General features: G+C 41.4%; 1 protein-coding gene across 28 annotated transcripts in view; it reads left to right on the top strand.

The window, feature by feature from the left end:
- Trpm3 (transient receptor potential cation channel subfamily M member 3) overlaps positions 1-24,860 on the top strand; it is an 859,806-nt gene that overhangs the window by 657,280 nt on the left and 177,666 nt on the right. For all 28 annotated transcript variants that reach the window (XM_052762651.1, XM_052762653.1, XM_052762659.1 and 25 more), the window contains one exon: positions 14,223-14,346. In XM_052762651.1, the coding sequence (XP_052618611.1) occupies positions 14,223-14,346 (124 nt within the window). The remainder of the gene's footprint in view (positions 1-14,222; positions 14,347-24,860) is intronic.

Below are 24,860 nucleotides of genomic sequence, written 5' to 3'. Positions count from 1 at the left end.
ACTGGTTTAACTCAGCTTCCTTTACAATCAAATATCTCTCTGTAGTTAAGAATCCCAAAGACAACACAATCCAGACTCTCTGTGTAATATTCATCTTCATGTGGCTTATTTTTTATATTAATTTTACTGTCTCTTTAAAGACTTTATTTTTTAAAATCATGTATTTGTTTCTATACTGTATATATCACCTTTTTTTGTCTCTTTCAAGCCTACGTATATTTTACACACATTTTAAACTATTACATCTGAATCTGTCTTATTGTGAATCTATTGCTTTAAGATGCAGGAGCTGTGGCTGCTGGCTCCGCCCACCTCAGCTTCCCAACATGGCGGCTACTGTAGTTTTCCGCCAGCTCTGGGAGCTTTTGTGGGTCTATGCTTTTATCCAAGCAGCGTGTAGCCCAGAAACCTCTTTTTTTGTTTTGTACTAGCAAAGGCTAAATTCACCAAGCAGCTTAATGTGCCACTTGCAGAGACCTCATTCCCGCCATACTGCAGGTCGAGCGCGCACGCCAGCAACCCGCCAGTAGCTCAAACCGGCAGCTGCCGCTCATTTGAGAGAGACCATTAGGAACTGTTTTTAGCTCCGTTTTAGAATCCTTTTTCTCAGTTTTTAGGTGGAAACTCTTGCCCCACGTTGGGCGCCATTTGTAGCTAGAGTTTTCCTGCCTGGCCCACAGTCAGGACAAATCTCTCTCACCCGCCAGTCCCAAGCTGCTCAAACCCGATCAAGTAAACACAGAGACTTATATTGGTTTCAAACTGTATGGCCGTGGCAGGCTTCTTGCTAACTGTTCTTACAGCTTAAATTAATCCATTTTCATTAATCTATACCTTGCCACATGGCTCGTGGCTTACCAGTATCTTTACATTCTGTTTCTCATCGTGGCGGCTGGCAGCGTCTCCTTCCCCAGCTTCCTGTTCTCTCAATTTTCCTCTCTGTTAGTCCCGCCTATACTTCCTGCCTGGCCACTGCCAATCAGTGATTTATTCATTGACCAATCAGCAACACATTTGACATACAGACCATCCCACAGCACCTCTAGTGTTTTCCAAAGTAGCTTCCTCAGTCTCTGTACCTGGTGCACATTCTCTTCCAGTCACTGTACCCTTGACACAATCACGGTGCACCTGCTGCCACACTTGGTCTTCAGAACCCAGTTAAATCCGAAAGTGTATTGACCTTGAATCACCTCCTATGCCAGCTGTGCCCGCTTCTAATCAGATTTGAAAATCCTCCCCTACAAGACAATTTGATTGCTAAAATACTCATTTTGATAGAACTATTAGCTTTAGGCCTTTTATTTACATAGATTTCTTAAGATGATCTGTGTCCATTTCCACTCTTTTGCAAATTATTGGGGTTTTTTATGTTTAAGTTGGTATTTGTGGCATTTTCATATATGTGTGTCATAATGTGTTGTGATTTGTCTCCCCTCCTGCTTTTCTCCCCTGGACCCTCTGCTTCCACTCTGATTGGTTCCCTTCAAAGTATATTCTGACTAGTGAAAACACACGGCCAATTTTAAAAGGTGGACAAATGGGAAAAGATGAGAAAAGCAGTACTGGAAGAGGAAATGCTCTGGGTGACGGGAAGATTGCAGACAGCAGGACAAGCATTAGCTCAGTATGGGCGCCATCCCATCTCACTTGTCATTGACGCCCTGGGCATCAGGGAGAAAAACCAGCCCCAACCTTCCATATGCGTGGTTTTCACTTTTAAAAATAAGAATTTTTATTAATTCTTTCTAAAATTAATGAGAATTTCATTCAATGTGTCTTGATCAAATTCACCCACAACTCCTGCCCTAATTATGCCCAGATCCACCCTTACTTCCCCACTCCCCCAATTTTGTGTCCTCCTGACCTTCATAGGCACCAAACACACAGTGGTACACAGATAACAACAACCTTGAATTTAATCCCTGTCCTTTAGAAGAAGGTAATTCTGAAGCATCTTAATAAACATTTGACCCTGCTGCTGAGACTATACTGGTTTAACTTGCCACCAAAGGCACCACTAGTAATAAACGTTTGGAATGTTCTTAACAGGTTTTGCCTGGAATCCACATGGAATTCTAGAATTGATCATGGACCACAGCATTTTCATACACTGTATACAGCACTGACAACCTGCTATAAAGTTCTCTTTGACAGAAAAAAGGGAAAATGCACTGAAAGCAGGATCCAATGATACATGTACTAATCTTGCCAAAAGAAACAAGAAACAAAAGCCTCTCCAGTTGTTTCCTGCATTACTGAGTGGATATTCATGCTTATTATACGTTCTTTGGATAGTTTATGTAACACAACTCTTCATCACAAAGAGATGCTCCTATAGGTCTGGGATAAGCATTAAAGAATCTATTCCTATAAACCCATGGTAGACATAATTCCGTGTTTGGGGATAGGCCAAAGATTTGGATTTCTGTAAGCCTGCGATCACCTTAGTTTTCATCATTTGATGGTGTGCTTCAGTTTTATCATTTCTGGTACAAGAGTCAGAAACCATTTTCCTCTTGAGCATCAACTCACATCAGTCAGTGACAGCTTCCTGAAACGCACTGAGAATGATTTTGAGGCTATATCTAGGCTCAGATAAAAGGACCAAGTGTGTTAGATTAACAGTGAAATTGGACAAAGAGAAGACCTCACAGTCAATGTGTTGTGAATATCTACTTTGGCACTGGAATAAAATGACACTCTTAAGTAGCCTCATATCTATAAGACTAAAGGTGAGTAACAAGTAGTACAGGAAATTATCTGCACAATGAGAAAAGAACCCAAGTTACTTCAAAGATACTTGGGATACAAGAAACAGTTGCTTTTTGATCAATATGCTAAAACATATCAGCGTTTCAATCATCTGGCCATGTAAGAATTTCCATACAAGGATAAGGCATGGGATATGAAGGACCAGAAACTTCTTACTAGTGGGAACCAGTTGGAAATGGAATGAGGGACAGGGTGACTACACAACTTACTATTGATAATACATAAGAAATAGTACTTTTTTAAAGTAGGAATTAGGAGCTGGAGAGATGGCTCGGCAGCTAAGAGCACTTGATGCTCTTGCAAAGGACCAGTTTCAGCTCTCAGCATCCACATGGTGGTTTGAAACTATCTTAGACTCCAGTTCCAAGGGATCCAATGTCCTCTTCTATTCTCTTTGGGTACCAGGAACGCACATGGTACACATACATATATGCAGGCAAAACACTCATATGCATAATATAAACTAAGTTGTTTGAAAATTTTAAAGCAAGGAATCAATCCATCGTAGAATATGTAACAAAAATAGAGAAAACTTGCATTATCCCACCATGTGGAAGAAGAAAATAGGTGCAAAGAAATAATCTGACAAACTACTTAGAGACATAACATAGCATTGCTCTTCTCCAACACCTCTGCCCCTATCTCCAACAACATCCTTGACATGCTGGAGTTAATTGTATCTATAAATATGAGTATGTCTCTTATATATCACTGCAAAGTTTCTACGTGCAAAAACTTGATCTAAATATATTATTTTGTAATATGAGGTAATTATGATATTGATCCCATTGTAGAAATAAGGAAATGTAAGATGCAAGGTCATGTCATTTGCTAACTTTCTCCTAGTAGCACCATGGTCTTCCCAGGCAGGCGGGGACAGGAATTACACTCAGCACCCATGCCATATTGTATCCTAGGAAGATGGCCCAGTGACTGTAGGAGGCTTATCCTGCTTATCCCAGAGTTGAGTTATTTCAGACATGAAAAGTAGAATGCATCCAGCTTTTTTCTTCTCTCACATGCTAGTTAACGTCATGAATAAATCTTGAGCCAACATTTAATGTATATCCAATGAAGGTGTGTCCACAGCTTAGCCTCCCCAAGGATTCCATATACTCCTCAAGCCAGCTCTGATTCTGACTTTGATGCAGAGCCTAAAACAATAAAATCCTGACCGCCTGGCTATGGGTGGTGTTCACTGATCAGTTTTACTTGGAATGGACTCAGAGTATATTGCTTGACTTACAGTTTTGGCAGAAAATCTGCCTGACCATGTGGCAGTTGCTGTATTCCTTGGAGTGCTGCCTGTTCACTCTTGGGCACATTCATAGCCACAGGCAAAGGGAAGAGGGGAAATGGGAAATGGCGTACACAAAGGCAGCTCTGTTTGGAGTTTTGTACTTAAATATCCTGCTAGCCCTAGCCCTAGCCCTAGCCCAAGGTGGAGCATTTGGCAATGCTGTTAACCTCAAGAGCAATGCTGTCCAACAGAACTTTTTGGAATGATAGAATCTGCCTCGGTGCCATCCACTGAACAGGCCCTGAGCACTTGGGTTATGGCTAAGAAATTGAATTAAATTATGATTAATCTTAAATGGTCCCTCAGAGCTAATGACTGAATTCTGAAGTTCATTTCCACAGTGGGTTTTCACCAAACTAGAAATGCTTGAATTCTGATAGACTTCCCATGTTATTTGATATTTCATTCAATGTTATTCGTTCATTTGAGAAATACATTTTGAGTAACTATTATAGTATAAGCCCTAGCCCAGACACTGGCAAAAACACACAAGGGAGCCAAAATTTCCTCCCCTTGGGAAGCTTAGCATCTAGCAGAGTGAGATAGATGATAAAAAAAGAAACAGTACTTTAGAAGGTGCATGGAGGGAAAGTGCAGTTATGGGATCAACAAAGGACAAAGTGGAAAGGCCTTCGATCATCAATAAGTTGGCATTTCAGGGAAGGGGAGAAGAGAACACAAATACATGGGTAATGGAACATGCCATCCAAGCAGCCAAGGAGCGTAGAGTCTAGGTGGTCTTATGAAAGGCCACCTGTAAAACAGAGTACAAAGCTTGTTCTTATCAGAAGTACCAGTTGCTCACTTGCCACTCTCAATACCCCTATGCCACTTGCGTTTCCTTCAGTATATATGCCTGGGCCTTCTGTGTTACCATACATGGCTCCAGATTTTGGAATTCAGGAGTGAGGGTTAAATAGGAAATGGTCCCTCTGTGGGTAGCACTAATGAAATTTATCAGAGAGTATACTGTTCCACCGGTGTGTATATGTCATGTCTCATAACAGGCAGGTTCTACCTCACTAAGTAGATAGAGTCCTCAGGAATAGCCCAGGTAAACAATTTCTTCTAGGCTAGACATTAAGCCAAGATCAGAACTGCTATTTGTCTTGATTGATAGAGGCTGTTTTGTAGTAGATTCGCTATTCAGAGACAATCTAGCCAACCTACATTTGTGTTCCATTCCATCGATACCAACTTTCTATCTAACCATCCTTTTATGAAAAACAGCAACAGGCTTGCTCTTAGGGATTCTAATTGTTAAATATTTATGTGGCTTTCAATTAATTAAAGGAACTTTGGGCAGCTGATAAAAACAAGGAATTCCACTGGAAACACAGTGGCTTCCTGGAGTCACATTACTGAATTTTCTTATACATAGACTACAGACCATCCTCATGTATATAGCGGAAGATAATACTTGCATCCAGCCATTTAAACATTTAACTTTTCATCAATACACTGAGTGAGCCTGTACATAGAGGTTCATATAAATCATTATCCGATTCTTCCCTTCTCAGTCTCTTCCTAGCCCAGTTAGCTCTCACAAGCTACGTAGTCCATTTGCCTCTAAAGACCTCACATTTTTTCCATGCATAAAATGATTAAAGTTGAATCATTCCTTTCTTCCAAGTTTAAATCCCTCCAGCAGAATCTTCCAGGTAAGGCCCTCCCTGGAAAATAGAGACTTCAGAAGGATCAAAATTGGGAAATCAGGAGGTGTAGAGTTTCATGAGTTTTGATCCCCACCTGTTTGACTTTGGGATGACATAGATTAGTTCTGGGGGCCTTCTCATCACCAGCCTATTTCCATGTCACCTGATATGCTTCCCCCAGTGAGAACTTAGCTACGTGGCTTTCAATGATGCTTTGCCTTCTCATTCAAAGGCTTGTCTCATCCAACTGTTACTGAAACATTACAGTCTCTTCACCATGTGGATGGTTTGCATGCTAGTTGTCTTGTTTCAGCTCTGAGCTGGGTTTCATTAGGACTCCCCCCGAAGGTGTGAAAAATTCTCAGGTACATAAAAAAAATTCCTAATTAATCAATATCTATGTGAGGGGTAGCTCTTGGTATTTTTCCACACATGACCTTTTGATCTAAAAACATCAACCTTAAGAACATATACCAGATCTATTAACAAATAAGGAGATAGAGACTGAAAGAACCAAATAATCTATTTCAGAGCCCTCAGTAGGAAAGAAAGGAAATGGATTCCAATGAGAAGCACCATATCAAAGTGTTTTAATTATATCACTACATCTTCTACCAATTATTTATTATATATATATTTATTGTGTTGACATTTGTGTGATAAAATTACTTCCAGTTGCCAAAGCTGCTAAGCTCTGTGTGGGGAAAATTACCTAAGTATTACTGAAATGTTGAATATCTTCAGATGGTGAGCATTTTTAAGAATAACTGCCCTATGCAATATGAGAATAAAACAATCTTTTCCCAGGGTATCTAGTAATCAGAGATTTTCACACAGAAGATAGTTTCAACTGAGGTTTAAATAGGCTTTGAGTAAAGAGTTCAGGAGCAGAGACCATTCCATGCAGTAGTTAGAGCACGTTCATGAGCACAGAGGTATTCAAGAGGCCAGTTGGCTTCAGAGAGTCTGTATTTGTGGAAAATATATAAGGATAACAGAAGAGTGCCTAGGTTAGGGGAGATACCACAGATAATCTTAAACGACATATGCAAATTAAGATGCCATCTGACTGGTGATGGGGATCTATTACAGAATTTTAAGAGTGTTCTAGAACATGATCCTTCTACAGAAGAGCCATTTAACCAATACCATGCAGGGTGGACTGGAGGAGGATAGGGAAGAAGCCAATTAGCAGTCCTTTTCTTCCAGATGAATAAGATAGCACAGATCCAAGTCAAGGTTCATGGAGGATGAGGTGAGCCAGGACAGTATTTCAGTAATTCAGATCTCTCTGTGCTGGCATTTCTAACAGGGGTTGTTAAAGCCTACAGGTGCTATTGTTAACTCACCACCCCAAGCAGACTCCAACGTGAAATAAAGTCAAGGAAGGAAACAGTCTACTGTTTGGTGGTGACTTACCCTGGTCATTTAAAGCTGGCCCAAGCATGCACAGATTTTACTACAACTGTCCATTACATAAAGCTTTTGGCAGGGATAAAAGTATGAGAATGACATCCATAGAAAATGGACTCTGGTCAGATAACAAAGTCTAAAAGAAATACCTGGTACACCATGAGTACTGAATAAATGTTGATAATCACCTAAATCAAAAGGAAGAGGTTGAAGGCTTTATACACAGAACTAAGTAACAGTATTTTGGAAATGTGTATAAGTGGTTAGGTGGCCACTTTTAAGGACACATGGTTCTTAAGGACATCAGCTACTCAAGAGGGAATACTATTACTAGTTCCTTGATGCTAAGACTGAACAGTACTCCTCTCTCGACCCACTCTTATGACAGCAACAGGTCTAAGTATGATTTGTTGAATGAGTGAGTGAATGGAAGGATGAGCATGCAAACGTCTGCATGGGGTGCTTGCAAAGCTCCATTTTAATTAAGCTTCTCTAAATCTAAATATCTCAGTTTCCCAAGAGAAAGAAAGAACTGCAGCTCTTTAATCTCTCTCAAATGGGAAATTTATTTCTCTTCAGAAATTATAATTCAGGACCAGCTGCCATCACAGGCCATTCTACTTAACGAAAAGGAATCTACCAATGACTCTTCCCTAAAGACACCATAATAAGATCTGAATAACAGCAAATGCTCGCACCACGAGGCCTGCTACACACCAGGCCCTTGATGAGGATGGACTCATGTAACTCACATGTCTATGAAAAATGCTTCATCACTTCCATGTTACATATATGAAAGGGATACATAAGAGCTGAGTAAGTCTTATGACCACACAGCCAGCGGGTGAGAACCTATTAAAGGCTGTCCGGCCTCTACAAATGAGCTGTACTGTGACGTGTGGCAACAGAGGTACAGCCCTGGAAAGAAAGTGGTGGTTTTTATCAAAAGAAGGGGGACAGGAAAATTAAAGAGAAGAGGGGCAATCAAAGAGATCACTATTCTCTAGGATCTCATCAAGGACAATGTTGAGTATCCTTTATATAACATTTAGGCATTTGCTTTGGCTTCAAATAAATGACAAAATTTCTGTTTCCTTTAGTAAACTAGAGATTCCATTGGAAATGGTGTCTTTTAAGTAGCAAGTGTGGGTATTCACAGTTTTATTTATATAAGGAAAATTTCTCACACTGTGTCTGCAGCATCTCACAGCATCTGCAAGGGTCTCAGGAGGACCGCTCTCCTCGAAAGCTGTTAATTAACCTAAGATTAGCTCTTGGAGTCTTACTGAATTCTAGATGCTTTTTTAATTTTCAAATCTAGGAACAAAAATCTGATACTGCAGATAATTAAATTTATTCTGGGAGAAGTATTTCTACATGTGGGCTGCATACACAGCATTTGAATAGAACACTAATTACAAAGTAGGGGGCGTGTTGCTGGCTATCCTGAGCCCTGGGTAAACATTGACCTATTTTAAATTACTCTGTGACTCATCTAAAAAACTACAGGCCATACATGAGGCATTTAAATGGAACCACAAATGCCACAGTACAGAGATTTTCCTCAGTCGCAAAAGCCCTCTAATTTGAGGTGTACCTAAAATAACACTGATACATATGGAGCCACAAATTAGTGGTTTCCATAAATAAGTCACGCTGTCACAGACCTGGTTCTAAAGCTACAGTTTCATGTAACACTACAACCATGTTTTGATGTCAAGAAGTTTTCAATCACTACTCTAGTGCCATAAAAAGAAATCTAACAAGGGGTTGTCTCTAGATCCATTGATGTTCAAATAGCATGGTAAAAAAGCTTTCAATCTCTCCTCTCCAGTGCTGTTATAGTAGGGAAAAAACAGAAAGAACTAAAAAGAAATCAGCATTTCATGAAAGCAGGCTTCTCAAAGACACAAAAATGTGTGTCCACAAAATAAGACAGGGAAACAAAGTGAACCATTGTTGCAAATAGGGAGCAGAAGCTCAGCAGGAAAATACAGAGGAGAGTCTAAAGCCAGGCAAACCTTTGAGCAGCTAAATGCTCTGTGTCTTCATTTACCAGGCCCCACTTAGACTCACCTTCCCTAAGCCAGTCAGAACACTTCCAACATTCCCATTTTCTCATTCTCTCTCTCTTCTCTCCACCGATCTCTCTCAGACATTATTATACACATATATACATATTCCTATAGATATAGACAAAGGAAAAGCATTTTCTAACAACTAATTGAGCTGACATTTCTCCCTGTGGTGCACATGATTAGGAAACTGAGTGACAGGGTGATATAAGACACAGGAAAACTGGTACCATGGGACAAGAGTGAAATAAACAGATGCAGACCAGACACTGAGGTCCAAGCTATGTGACTTAACACTCCAGCACCTTCACCAGTTCCTTCTTCTGCAAAACAGGCCACCTGCCTGCCTCACAGATTGTTCTTCCACTAGTTCTGTGGAGTGGGGTAGACCAGGAGGTGCTGTGAATACAGGAAATGTGTACTATAGGGTTGTTCTTAAAGCAGTGTCATTAAACCTCTTCAGCCAAAGGCACCTGAGCTTCATATGTGCTGTTAAGAGATTGGCAACAATGGAGTGCTTTTAACAGCAGAGACACAACAAAAATATTTTCCTTTTGATGTAATCAGAAAGATGTGGGGGAAAACTGAAGCAGGGTTGGAGTATAGTAAATATAACATGATGCTTCAGATGGACCATGTCGCCTTTGCTTCCCCAGTCACATCCGTTCCATGGGTGATGGCTCTCTCCTCCATCCTTTCTGTTCCATCAGGGACGAGCCTCTCCACTTTGTAGCTACAAGCTATTGCTCCCATTGTATGGTTCTTCTTGCTAACTGATTTAGCCGAAGCCACCCTCTTGGTCAGATAAGAGTCTTTAAGCTCACCTAACTAGCGAACACTGTGCCTAAGTCAATTACACATCATTCTTTAATTCGCAAACTGGCAGACTGGATAGAATTGACAGAGAGCTCTCTCAAACAGTTAATGATCTCAGGGAATTCAGATTGCATTACAGATGGCTGTCAGTAGAGAACAAATTTTGAATTGTTATCAAAATTAAACACCTGCCAATGAATGATTGGACCTATCAAGTGACTAATCAGAAGAATCCCTTCTGTAGTCAATCATGTGCTACATTATACACTTTTGATATTTAAGAACTCTCTAGACTTACCCTCTTGGGTTGCCTGTCAAGTAGACATATGACCAGGTATGACTGTTCATGCCTTGAGTCTTAGGAGAATTAATTAGCACCACAAATATAAATGGGTCTCTCTCCTACTGAAATACTTCTCACTGCTGTGGGGGCAAAGCCACAGATCTCACAGGACATGGTGGCACTTGCCTATAATTCTAGCACTTTGAGGTAAAAGCAGGAGAATTGTGAATTTGAGGCTAGCCTGGATATATAGTAAGACCATGTGTCAAAAACTAAATAAACTCTAACATAGTCTTCAAAGGTCCCATGATCTTGTCCTGGCTAACTCTCTCTGTAGCCTTCTCATCTTTTTTACTTTTTAATTTGTTCCCCCAATAGCTTTTAGTTACTGTAACAATTGAAATAAGCACCTTATAGAAGCAGAAAGCATTGGGGGAGTCAGTTTTGTACATCTGAAGGTATAAATAATTGGCCCATTGGTGTGGTGACAGATCTTAGCAGAAACATGGAACAGGACAAAGCCATCCAACTTCATGGCTGGGACATGAAAAGCAGCCTGGATCCCTCTGAGGGCACGCTCCCAGCATCTTCAAACCTTCTGTTAAGCAGTGCTTCCATATTACTTCCTTTTCTGTGGCTGTGGCAAAACACCAGGACCAAGGCAACTCATAGAAGAAAGGTTTTGTTTGGAGCTCACAATTCCAGAGGGCTAAGAGTTCACCATGGCAGGGAGGAGGCAGCAGACATGGCAGCTGGAACTGAAACTGAAAGCTCATGTCTGAAGTTACCAGCAGGAAGCAGAGAGAGCATGTAGCATGTGGCTTTGATACCTCAAAATCCAGCCCTAGTGATATACTTCCTCTAGCAAGCCCACAACCCCTAAACCAACCCAGACAGGCACCACCAACTGGAGACCACGTGCTCAAACTTCTGAGGCTATAAGGAACATTGTCATTCTAACCACTTCTTTGAGATTCCATCTCCCACTAGCACCAAGCTGAGGCCACACATTTATCAGAGAGACCATTAGGGGTCATTTTGTATCTGCGGTACTCACATGCTCCAGCCATACTACCCTTTTCTCCCTTCTCCAAACCAGGCCATTTTGTCTGTCCTTCCCCACCCTTATCACCTTCAACCTTTTCTAGGGCTCATTCTTCTGCAAGTGTCAGGGAAAGCTTCATGTCCTCAGTTTTCCCCAGGTCACCTCTCACCAGCTCCTCTACTTCTCTACCACTGACAATTGTGGCTGAATGCCTAATCCATGTCTTTCTACTCCACTGGAGGCTGGGCATAACCATACTGCATCTATCTATACATCCCTGACATATACCACAGTGCCTACTACCAAGTAGATGTCCACATGAATTTTCTAAAGGAGTGAATGATGGGTAGGTGAGTGGGTGAGTAAATGGATAGATGGGTGGATGGATGGATGGATGGATGGATGGATGGATGGATGGATGGATGGGATGATTTCAAGCTGATTTGATGCTAAGGCCATGGAGTGATACAGAATCACTTAACCTTAAAAGAACATTTGGGATTTCCTTTCTCACCCTCACCTGAACTCGCTTTTCTCTAAGCATGCATGTTCTTCGACACTGTTCTTCCTGAGTGAGGAGTGAATGTGAGGTGATCCAACCTTCTGATCCTCAGACAAAGGACTTTCAGGATCCCTGGGCTTAGACATTTTTCAAAGTAAGGATACTACAATGAACAACCTTCTGTGCTCCTGCGAACCCCGATAGAAAGGCATCCTCAAGATTCTTGTCTTGCTTCCCAGTGGAAGGAAATCTCAACTGTCTGCTGTAGTGGCCACAGCACTGAAGGGAGGCAACATTGTGAAGCCCAAGCTGCAGAGAGAGGCAGCAAGGTGGCATGAAAGGGAACTGGGTGGTATTCTGTTTCTGGCATGCCTTATGGGCTGTGTGGATCTGTTTTTGGCTCAGCCTGGTTAAAATCTATGCCTGTAAAATTAAACAAATCTCTTGCCTTCAGGATTCCTGCCAGCATAAAATGAAATAATATTCTATCTTATCTAGGAGCTGCTGATACTTCAGTAATGAAAGCAATGTGTCATGTATAAAATGTACAAGTGACAGGCAGAAAATACTATTTTACCACTGTCCTAGAGAGTGGGAAAGAGTTTTTATCCTTCCGGTTTTGAACAGCTATTGCTTCGTAGCAAAATATGTTTTGATGCCCTTGCCATTTGGTGACTGGCAGATGCCCCTCTCACCAGGCTAGTGAGAGGAGTTAAAAATTAGTGCTGAGACCTAAATGTGCACCGACGAGATACACTGAAGTAAACAGTACTAGGCTTTAGGAATGCTGCTTCCTATGAATCAGACTTTGGCTCACTAGAAAACAAAAACCTTCTTTTAATTAAAAAAAAAACATTTAAAGCTCTTAAGGTAGCAACCTAACTCCTATTTCCACTTGGGGGTATGTGCCTGTTTCTCTGGGGGAATACATGTGCACATATGTGTCTGTGTATACATGTATGTGGAAGCCAGAGGTCAGCCTGGAGTGTCACTCCTCAGGAGCCATCCACCTTCATTTTCTTAAACAGTCTCACACTGGGACCTGGGACTCGCTGATTAGGCTAGCTAGATAGCCAGGGACCCCCAGATTCTTCCATGTCTGCCTCCTGGGTGATGGTGTGTGTCACACCTGGCTTCTACAGGGATCCTGGGGATCACACGCCAGTCTTCATGTTTGTACAATAAGCATTTTACTGATGTCCACATATTACATTGATGTAACATGAATCTTAAAGGGTCTTATTAATAAAAAAAAAAAACCTCAGGGTCAGGTATTGGGGTGGATGCTGAAAGATCAGAGAGACAGAACAGGCCACAGCTAACCTCACCTTGCCAACTCCTTAGGCGATCTTGTTTCCTCAAACTGGAAGCCTCTGAGTCCTCATCCGAATGGATCTCAGCTGAACTGCTGTTAGAAGCCTAAAAGCTTAACAGGCTCTAGTTCCTGGTCCTCATGCCTTATATACCTTTCTGCTTCCTGTCATCACTTCCTGGGATTAAAGGCATGAGTCACCATGCCTGGCTGTTTCCAGTGTGGCTTTGAACTCACAGAGATCCAGATGGATCTCTCTCTCCAGAATGCTAGGATTAAAGGTGTGTGTGCTACCATTGCCTAACCTCTATGTTTAAGATTGTGGCTGTTCTGTTCTCTGACCCCCAGATAAGTTTATTAGGGTACACAATATATTGGGAACATAATATCACCACATATGGATGCTGAAAAATACATTGCTGAGATGTAACTTTTCTTCCCATAATTAGTTATAAATTACAGTTTGTGGGGAAACGACACAGCAAATCCTTTCCTAGATGTAGCAAACACAATTGAAGGCATCTTTAATAGCAGAACTTGAGGTAGCAGGCACTGAACACGTGACTATGGGAAAGGGGAAATGGCAGCAAACAACTAAGGCCACTTCCTATTCACCCTGTGAGGTTCTGAGGCATGAATTTATTTTCAAATGCACTGCTTTGTAAATTGACACATTCAAAACAGCTGTTGTGGGAAAACCACAGGAAGAAGTAACTCTGATTAAAAATAAATCCCCAATGCTCTCTCGTGTTCTATAATGTTCCAACTTCACTGTGGGGTGGCTATGGTAAAGAATACTGTGCTGGGTGTTTTGAAATAGCTAGAAGGGAGAGTTTGAGTGTTATCACCTCAAAGAAATGATAAATGTATAAAATGCTGGATGCAGTAAATACCTTGATGATTTTATTAGTCCATAGTGTCTAGTATATTGAAACATCACCCTATCAACTATGAGCAATTATATGTAAATTAAGATAAACTACACTACACACACACACACTGAACAGGAGTTGTGTTGACCTGACTGATCTTGGTTTGCATTGCAGACTTATCAATGAATCTCTAAGGGACCAGCTATTGGTGACAATACAGAAGACCTTCACGTACACTCGCACCCAAGCTCAGCACCTGTTCATCATCCTCATGGAATGCATGAAGAAGAAGGAACTGGTATGTCAGCCCCGTAGGTGGCAGGGCACTCTCCATGCTTCCAAATGCTTGCTTCAACCCTGTGCCCTTTTCTCCTCCCAGCCTTGCTTTCACAGTTCTCCAGAGGTGCCACTGGCTCCAGCACTGATGGATTTTTCTGGTGTTGCCTCTAATGAAGTGTGTGTAGTATGTGTAGCCAAGTTTCCTGCGTTTTTCTTGTTTTGGGTTCACCTAAATGCTTCAGATTATCTCAACCAAATGAGCCAAGGAGAATATAAAATTAGTTTCCTCCTGGGAATGTTCAGTTGAGCCTCTCTTAGGGATGGGGTTCCACTTTGCTTGTAAACTGACAGTCACTGGGTGTTTCTTGTCACTACACATCTAGTAAGAAAACATCCATGTTAATATGTTAAGTAGAACAGATGGACAATCGATTGAGTACCTTAGAAGCTCTGGAACATCGGTGTAAGGTTCCTGTAGTGCTATTGAGATGCTGCTTAAACGTGTCTTACATCAGTTCAAAGTGTCTTCCAGATGTGGAGATACCAGAGACACTCTGGAAGGGTGAAGAGAGACAGCATGAGCTAACACTAGGGAGCCTTTAATATATGCCGGGCAGAGAGCTGAGTCTTCCTGTCTATGAACACAAGTGATCTTTACAACTCTCCCGTAGGAGGAAAAAAATGGTACCTTTACCTTTCACTTGAGAATGTTCAGGCTCACTTGATGAGTAATGAGATGTAAAACCAGTGATGGTCAGTCAGTGTGGAAAGTATTTTTATTCAGCAATTGTCGCATCCAAATCATCAGAGTAAATCACTCTGGGAAGATTCCCATCAGGCTCTCAGGAAACAAAGGCCAATTGAGCTGGTGATGAAGGCAACCAAATGTTTAGATGAAATAACAGGTTCAGGAAGCAGGGCATTCATAGAAGACATCCACACACCCTTGTCAATCAAGGCTTCTAGAAGCTTCTAGGCTTGGGGTGACAACAGAGAAACTGGAGACACCTCTAATTCCTGAATATCTACATGCCCAAGTACATACCCTGCCAAACAAGCAATTAGAGTCCATGGCCATGAGACTATTGTGCTTGTTCCTTCTATGAGATGAGGAGATTTTCTTCTGAGTTCTGATAGTAGTTAGATGCTGAGGCCAAAGCTAATGATGAACCCTCACCATGACTGGAATTTTCAGTAGCCTTGGAATTTCCTAGAAAGGCAATTCTAGCAAAATTTCTAGGAGCCATTAGAGGTTATAAAAGTAAATGATACTGGATAGACTTGTCAGGGTATTTTATGAGACTGCCCTGTAGGATCCTGCTGGATCATTGTCATTTCATTATGAACCCCAAGGAAAAGGTTGAGTGCATTTCTAGGCAAATTAAGAAATGGGACACCCTCCCAGCTCCAGGCTAAGGAAATGTATTCTGAGCAAGCAATAAGTGCTCATCTCTCCACATATGGGCAGAAATGTTAAGGATTCATAAAGTCATACTTAATTTAAATAATTTCCATTTCGGAGGGACAGTGTGGACAGCACTAGATGCTTTACAAAAGAGGGGAACAGAAGGTAGGAATTTCTCTTTTTGTAAAAGCAGAGGAGTAAATTGGGGTATCACCTCACTCAGGAAAGGCATCTGCATACAATCCAGAAGAACCAGTGGGGAGGGTCTTGGTGTAAAGTAATCCCCACTCACCAGGCACATGGCATAGAGAGCAAAAAGACACTGCAAGGTGAAATTCCTCTTCCTTCTTATCCTTCAGCTGCCCTTTGATTGTCTTTTAAAAGCTCCATGAGATATTTTCTTAGGCAAATCTAACCAATTCAGCTAAGGCTCCCGGTTCTATGGCTAATGCAACATCCTTCTCCTCACCACAGCCAATTAACTCACACAGTAAAGGGCATCACTAGGAACACCTATTTAGATGGGTCTGTCGATGTTTCCAGCAGGTGAGGCAGCCCTGCTTGGCATCATCTCAGAGGTACTGTACATTCTCCTAGTTTCATAGAGTTCTTGAAATTCATTTCTCCTCTGCTTATCCAAAACCTGTCATCTTGTAAGAAAATACTATCCTCCCTAGAAACCAGCCCTCTCCAGTATCGCTGGCTAGTTTGCCCTCTGCTCACACGTGAATTTTAAAGTTGTATTGCCAAAACTGCACTACTAGATAGGAACAGCAAATGTATTGATGACTCATCCCCCTCGTATTCAGCAGAGGCCTGCTTTTGAGAGAAATCAAGGCCATAAACTTACCCACTTGTTTCCCCTCCATCGCAAAATAGCCTGATCTATGTTTCTTCCTTTTTATCTGGTATCAGGGTATTCTAAGATGGTTCTCCCAACATAGACCACACAACACCCTCACATCATACTTCCTCTGTGATCTTGCTCTAGGAAGCATTTTTTTTAACAATAACCTTCTTTGTTGCTCTATTTGTGGGGTTCCACCTTTATTCCCACTTTGCCAGCCCTTCGGTGGCTCCATTTTCCTCTCATCCTCAAACATCTATTTCTTCTCCTCTATCCCTTCCCTTTCTCGTGGCTTTCACCCATTGAAGCCACACCATGTGAAGTTTCGTTATTTTTGCTTTGTGTCATTTTTAAGAGAATTTCAAACCTTCTACCATGGGAGATTGCATCAATTTCTCCTTGAAACTCTGTCAAATTTTTCCTTTATGTGTTTGGAGATTGTGTTCCTAGGCTCATAAGATTTTACGATTGGCTATATTTCCTAGTGAATCATTGCCTGCCATTCTTCAACAACCTCATTCATTCCTGACAATGGCCTTGCATTTCAGCTCATCTGGTATTAATACAATTACATCAGCTTCTCTCCGTTCATACTTTCCTGGAAAATGAAAGCTTCCTTTCCTTTTTTTTTTTTTTTTCATTTCCAATCTTTCTATACCTTACTGTTAGGTGCATTTCTCATGATACATAGCTTTCATTTTAATATTTAAATAGAGCTAATCTAGTAAACTTGGCCTATTAGCATGTACTCTGAGCTGTTGGCCCTAAATAAACTTCTTTTACATTTTATTTAGTCAATGAGACAGTCTCATCTGCTGAGCCTCCTTTAAGTATTTCAACATAGCGCCCCTTTTTCTTGATAATAACTCACACCTCTTGCTGGCTTCAACAATAACCTGTTTGGATGTTATTTGTAAAACTGTGTTTCTGGCCTTCACCTCTCTCTCCTTGTCACCAGAAGCATAACTGAATCTTGCTTTGGATGCCTGACTTGGTTTCCCATTGTTACTGCAAATTTTAATGTCTAGAAGCATCTCCCCAGCTCCCTCAGATGCCCACTCCTGCATCTCCACGACACCCCACCCTCCTGCTCTCAGTGTTTCCTCGGTCCTGTGAGTTTCAGGCCCTCCCTTTCTCCCCCAGCTCTGCCACCCCAGCCAAGCATCGCCAGGCAGTCTTGGTGTTCCTTTGGCAACACTGTCTGGTGTCTGGCTGCTTTGCCCGATTCCAGTAGCCACCGTTCTCGTTTTCCTTCATTAGGACTATGTGGATTGTTTCTCCTGATCTTGGAAGAGAGCCTTTCTCTTCTCCTTTAAGCTTTCTACACACTGCTCCTACCCTCATCTTTTGGGAGCTCGGTTCAGATTTTGTCATCCCCTTGCTTGGCTACCTTCATTATGTCCAAACTAATGTACCTTCTTATTCTGGGCATCTCATTACCACATGATCACTTCCCTTTACCACCCTTCCTTCCATCAGGTAATCCAGGCTTCCCAAGTTCCCATTTCCCTTTTTGTTTTGGTTTTTTTTTCACTTTTTTATTAAATTTTTTATTCATTTTACATACCAACCATAGATCCCCCTCTCTTCCCTCTTCCTGCCCTTTCAGCCTTCCCCTTCCCCAGCCCACCCCCTCATTCCCTCCTTAGGCAAGGTAAGGCCTGCCATGGAGAGTCAGCAGAGCCTGGTATATTCAGTAGAGGCAGGTCCAAGCCCCTCCCCCTGTATCAAGGCTGTGCAAGATGTCCCACCATAGGTACTGGGCTCTAAAAAGCCTGCTCATGCACCAGGGATGGGGCCCCTTAAGCAGATCAATCTACACAACTGTCTCAATTATGCAGAGGGCCTAGTCCAGTCCCATGGAGGCTCTACAGGTGTTGGTCTAAAGTTCATGAGTTCCCACTAGCTTGGTGTGGTTGTCTCTGTAGGTTTCCCCATCATAATCTTGATGCCCCTTGCTCGTGGAATCCCTCTTCTCTCTCTTCGACTGGACTCCTGGAGCATGGCCTAGTGCTTGGCTCTGGATCTCTGCATCTGCTTCCATCAGTTACTGGATGAAGGCTGTATGATAACAGGGTATTCACTAATCTGATTACTGGGGTAGGCCAGTTCAGGTACCCTCACCACTATTGCTAGTAGTCTAAGCTGGGGTCATCCTGTGGATTCCTGGGAATTTCCCCAGCACCTGGTTTCACCCTGTCCCTATGATGTCTCCCTTTATCATGGTATCTCTTTCATTGCTCTCCTACTCCGTCCCTGTTCCAGTTCGACCATCCCGTTCCCTTACGTTCTCCCCAGTTCCCTTAATCAAAACAAACCATTCTTTCTGCTGTCATTTCCACTTGTTCAAATCATATGCACTTGAGAGCATCTAGTTGTGACATCTCATAACTGTTAAGTACAATTTCAACATGAAAGAACAGAGACTAGATTACAATTGCCTTGGAGCCTGTTTCTAAGCTGCTCATGGTGGAAGCTGTTCTGCATCATAGCTTACATGGGGTCCCTTACACCATTTACCCTGTGTACCCTCTAGCTGTCTTTGTCATAGCCTGGATTAAACAGCCCGTGTTTTAAATGAGATACCTGACTGCAGTGGCCGGAGAGTGAGCCTGTAAGGTTGATTTTAATAATGACCCATTGAGTCTATATCAGGAATAAATACATCTTGCTCATGCCATTTCTCTCAAAGTATTCATACATCAGATTTCCCCATAAAAACAAAGTGTGACTCCACATTTATGTTGGAAGATAAAAATAAATAAAAGACTAATGACTTAAAACTCATTTATTGCTTTGTCCAAGATGACTTCCTAGTACTACTTGATTAGGAGTTATTACAGGGTAGGGGGAATCTGAATTATATTCATATCTTGAAATCTAGACGACTATGCAGTTTTCCTATTTCATCACATGATTTTGGTTGAAAGCTACAAGAATTGTAGTAATTATGCCACTATTATTTCTTACCCCTAACCTACAGTTTTGAGAATAGCTTGTTTTGCCTTTCAGTTGTATATTGAGACTTATTGGAGATCTGGTGGCTTGAAGCTAAAAGGGGAATGGGAATCTCTTAGTTATTGCTGATGATAAAATTTAACATTTTTTCTGAGTATTTGAGAGGCTCTATGATGCACTTCACAGCCTTTATAACTTGGGAGCATGGCTGTCCCACTTACTTCCTTATAGTCAGTTCTCATTTGCAACAATGGTTCTAAAATCAATAAACACTGAAATGGTATTGGGGCACTTATCCAGTTTATCAAATTAGGATAGACAGGAATAAAAGTGAACCAATTTTTCCTTAAACTTTATCAGTTAAAAAGTATCTAAGGACTACTATCCACTCTTGGTCAATTTCAACTGCACTTAAGTAGCTAATAAACAAAGTTTATTGCCCAAAGTTCTGGAAGGTGGTAAATTTCAGAGCGAGTACCAGAAGCGGGTACCATCTGGGAAGGACTTTTTCATAGATGATGGCTTCTTGCTGAGCCTCCATTAGACGGAAGGGACAAGCAAGCTTCTTCAGAACACATTTCTGAGGATGCTAATCCCATTCATGAGGATGAAGCTTTGATGACCTAGTAAGTTCACAAGCACCACACTTGGTGACACCATCATGTCTGTGACTAAGATTCAATATATGAAACATGGGGGGCAGGTCACCAATATTCAGCACAGCAATCCTAGAGTCATCTGCTAATAAACATGGAAAAGAGCAGTATGGGGTGGGGAAGGGTACATTATATCTACCTTTAACTTAGAACATAATGGATACACAATCAGATAAGCTCAACAGATGGTTTAGGTCAGTAGTCTACTCATAGCAGCTGAAGCTGTAATACTTCATCAGCATCATAGTCTCCCTTGTAGAACATAGAAGAAAGACAAGGAAACACAATATGTGCCGATAAGAGGCAGGAAGGAGGGTCAAGAGTGATGTAGCTATGGTGTTCATGTATGAAGTTCCCAAAAACATAAAGTTAAAAATCAATGTGCCAATGGAGTAAATGGAAGCAGGGACATTAGGTCACCACTTTGTCTCCTTTTCAGACCCTTCTTTGAAGTTCTTGGCATTCAATTTTCTCTTCCCTGTGAAACTCTCCTGTGGGTCTAATTTAGACTCTCAATTTTCCATTTTCTTTGTACTTCTTAAATTCACCTTCACTTTCCATTTTCCTCCCTTTCCTTCCCCGCTCCATAAGCTGATGTTTATCAAAGGTTGATTTGTGCTTTTTTTTTTCCTTTTGTTTGCTAGTATAACTTCTGCTGCCTTAAGACTAGGTGTCAATGCACAAACATCTATTCTTATCATCCACATTCTACCTCCTTGCTCGTACCCTCACTCTTCCTTGCTTTGACTGTTGCTGCTCTGTGGAAGCCTGGTCTGGGATCCACTATCCTTACCTATACACTGCATGGACTGGTAAATTTCCATAAGACTAGAGAGTGTGTAAGGTTTTGCATACCAGGCACACTCTGTATGTTTTTGCTCTTCAACAACCTTGTGAAACTAAAGCCATTCTGAACTTCTCAGCCACAGAAAAACAAGCCATTAATAGAAGTTCACCAACAGTTGGAGTTGTGCTGGCTCCTTGCTAGAATAATGCAGACTCTCCTTGCTGACACACAGAGAGAATCATATCACTTATTTGAATATAAACTATGGTGATGTTTTCCTGCAGTTCAGTCTGAAAACCCATTCACTCTTTATGAATGCTTCCTGACAACCAAAGTGACCTGACCTTCTTGTTTTTATTTCCCAGTTCCCTACATGTTTTCATATGTGGAGCACTCTTACTTACCATATTCAACACCAGATTCTCCCTCATTCTCCCCGTCCTTCTCTTCTTGCCCCCCTCTCCTGTCTGTCTCTCTCTCCCTCTCATACACACACACACACACACACACACACACACACACACACACACACACACCTGGAATACATTTAACTCTTAACACCCATTTTATAACTCTTATCTCCATTGTCATATATTCATATATAATATCTATATTTACATATAGATATATATAAACATTCTATATAAGCTCTTAAGAACCAAATCCACATTTTATCCATTATTCCATTTTCCCTATACTCACTCAGGCCTAATTGTGCATAGTGCCACAGTATATACATAGCAGATATTCAATAAATACTTGTTTACTGGATTTCTGTATGAAACAATTCAGGTTGGGAAGAACGCTTGGAATCCACATAGTTCATAAAATCTCTGCTAACAAGAGCATATCTCCTTGGGGAGTTGCAGATTTGGTTTCTGACCTAGATTTGATTCAGGCCATCTGTTTTAGTCTTTTGACCTGCGGGAAACCATCTAATCTGGTGACTGCGAGGAGCAAGCTCTAGAAGCAGACAAACCTGGACTCTATCCTGGCTTCATCGCTGTAGTGGCTTACCCAATTTCTCAGGATCTCAGCTTTAAAACAGAGTGACAATAATCTCACTGGGTTCTACAATCTGTTATATTCCATTTTGATCCAGATCCCGTTTTGATTTTTTTTTCCAAACTCAGTAAGACAAACATCAATCTACTAGAAGATTAAGGATTCCCTGAGGGCTCTTCAAGTCCAATATCCCCAACCAAATACAAAGCTAAAATGTATCCAGATGTTGCATGTCTTCCTGGGCTCTGCAAAAGATTCCTAGCCCCTGGAGATGATGAGTCTCTCCCTAGGTAAGACAAGAGAGGACAACAGTCAAAGTAACTGTTTCAATGAGAGCAGGAGATGGTGCTGGCATTCAAGGGCAAGTCTCTGTGTTTAGGAAAATTAGGGCAACTCTACTCTTCCTTTCGCAGATTCATTAAAGCCAAGTAAGCATGACCTCTAAAACAGTCCCATCTCCTACTGAAGATAAGGTCTGACATACGTGAGAAACAAACCCAAATCCCCGAATGTCTATTGCTTACAAAAATATATGCACGCAAGACTTTTATTAACAAGGTTGGTTAGTGTGGCCTGGAAGATTGGAGCCTCAGCATCATGTAAATGTTCCCAGGGACCATTGGTACTCCCACCCTGGATTGTTGGGAGACTTAAGAGTCAGCATGTTTACAGAATGTTAGCCAAGTGTGTGGCTCCTAGGACGCATTCAGTCGCTAATGTCATTACAGTTGTTCAATGAGTCGCTATGGAGACTAATCAAAGTATATGCCCAGATGTCTCCATTTCCCCAGTCCTGACACCAGTGATCTGTCACATCATCATGCTCCCTCCCTCCTTCCTCCTTCGTCCTCTTAATAGACAAGTTATAAGAAATGTAGGTCACCTCTAGATGACAAGAAAAGAAGCAAGTTAAACCTTCATTAGAGAAGAACCGAACCACTAACTGAGAGACAGAGTCTTAGAGTGGCCATAGTTAGAGATTTGACTTTGGCCCACTGCCAAGGCAACCAATCACCACCACTGCACAAAATGGTTTAAATATGTAACGGCATTGTGGTACAGATCTCAGACTTTTACCTACATTGGATAATTTTAACAACACATCCAATAATGGCTCCATACATTACTTGACTTTACAGGTTTTGTAATTACAGATTTTGTAATCTGTAAAGTCAAATATTGAAGCCCTACAGCCACAGGAGAAGGCTCCACTCTGCAATGAAATGGACATAGAGCTCCAATGACCCAATATTGTTCTGGTCCCTATTGACAGAAAACAGGTCCTTAAAAAGAAATAAATAAAACTTGCTTTTCAACACAGAGCCAAATCCTAATTTTGCATGTACTTTGGATATGAGCATTCAATTCTAAGAAAAATGTACAATTCCCTTCTAATTTGAGCCAGCCTGTTCACACACAAAATTCCTTTTACCATCATTCAGTTTTATTCACTTTTTGCAACACTTTGAGCAGCCTCCAGATAAGGAAAACTGTTCTTTACCTCTGCAATAAGTAAAAGACAGCGGAAACCTTTTGAACTTTTACCACAAAAATGCCTGACTCTCCTCACATAAGGAGTTATTTCCAGTTATTTATTTATTTGTGATATTAACTCCTAGTAGTTTTAATTTCTTTGAAAATCTGGGAAGGAAGTGATTTTGACCTTATGTATATGAGTATTTTGTGGATGTATACCATTTAATTTATTCATTATCAAACAATGTAGTATGAGACTGACAGATCACCATAAGTGGCTTGTTCAAGGCACTCATTTCAACTTCTGTGTATTTACAGACACTAGGGCAGGCATATCCTTACCCTCATAGTCCATAGCATTAGTTGTCTTTATTTTCTTACGCTGTGGTGTGCCTGCCTTTGTTTCTCTTGTGCCCCTCACAGGAAGGCCACTGTGGCTTCCTTAACTGTCACTGTATCCTGCCCCAAGGAGAAACTGCTACCCATAAAAGACAGTCAAATACCTACGAAGTGAACACATTTATTCATGTTGTCAAGTTAGTCGACGCACTCCATGTTTTCTGGATGAAGCCATTGAACAGCCATCTTACCTTCAGAAAAATTTCTAGTAGTTCACCCAACCGTCCCATGTAGCCTGGAAATCCCCACTGGTCAGAATCTAATGGATCCCGGCTCTGTCACCTGTCCCTCCTCTGACACAGAACACAGTCAGAATGATTGAGTTTCAGTATTTTAACTCAAAAATGAAGGAAACGCTCTTAACCCTATACCAGTTAATTCACCACAGTATGAATCCAAGACTTCAAAGCACTGGTGATGCGTGTCTTCAATCACAGCATTTGGGAAGCAGACGCAGGAGGATTGCATAAGTCACAGGCCAGCCAGGTCTATATAGCAAGTTCCAGGTCAGTAAGACTGTCACAACACAAAGTTTTTGAAACCACAAGTTCATCCACAGACTTCTACCCCATTTATAATTATCCAGTGTACTCATTCTTTTCCTTCTCTTGGTTTGTGTTTTATTGAGACAGGGTTTCTTGGTATAACCTTGACTGTCCTGGGACTCACTCTGCAGACCAGACTGGCCTCGAACTCACAGAGATCTGCCTGCCCAGTGCTGGGATTAAAGGTGTGCACCACCGCCACCCAACCAGTATACTCATTCTTAACAAATCTTAATTGTTTGGAATTTTCATTAAGCAAAGCTAGCCATTGAAAGTGCCCAAGAAATGCTATTCCAAAACCTATTGCTTTCATATGTTGACCAAAATACTTGAAAACAGAAATATGCAAACCTTGCTAAGCCCCTCTCTATTTGCTTATAGATAGATAGGCCCTGCAAAGAACCACCACCATTAAAATACTATGAAAATTAACCCTCATCAAGAACTTAGAGGCA

This window comes from Peromyscus californicus, unplaced genomic scaffold (assembly GCF_007827085.1).
Source record: "Peromyscus californicus insignis strain IS unplaced genomic scaffold, ASM782708v3 Scaffold_4__1_contigs__length_199733344, whole genome shotgun sequence".
In the NCBI taxonomy this organism is placed as follows: Eukaryota; Metazoa; Chordata; class Mammalia; order Rodentia; family Cricetidae; genus Peromyscus; species Peromyscus californicus.
This window is presented reverse-complemented; position numbering and strand designations above follow the sequence as displayed.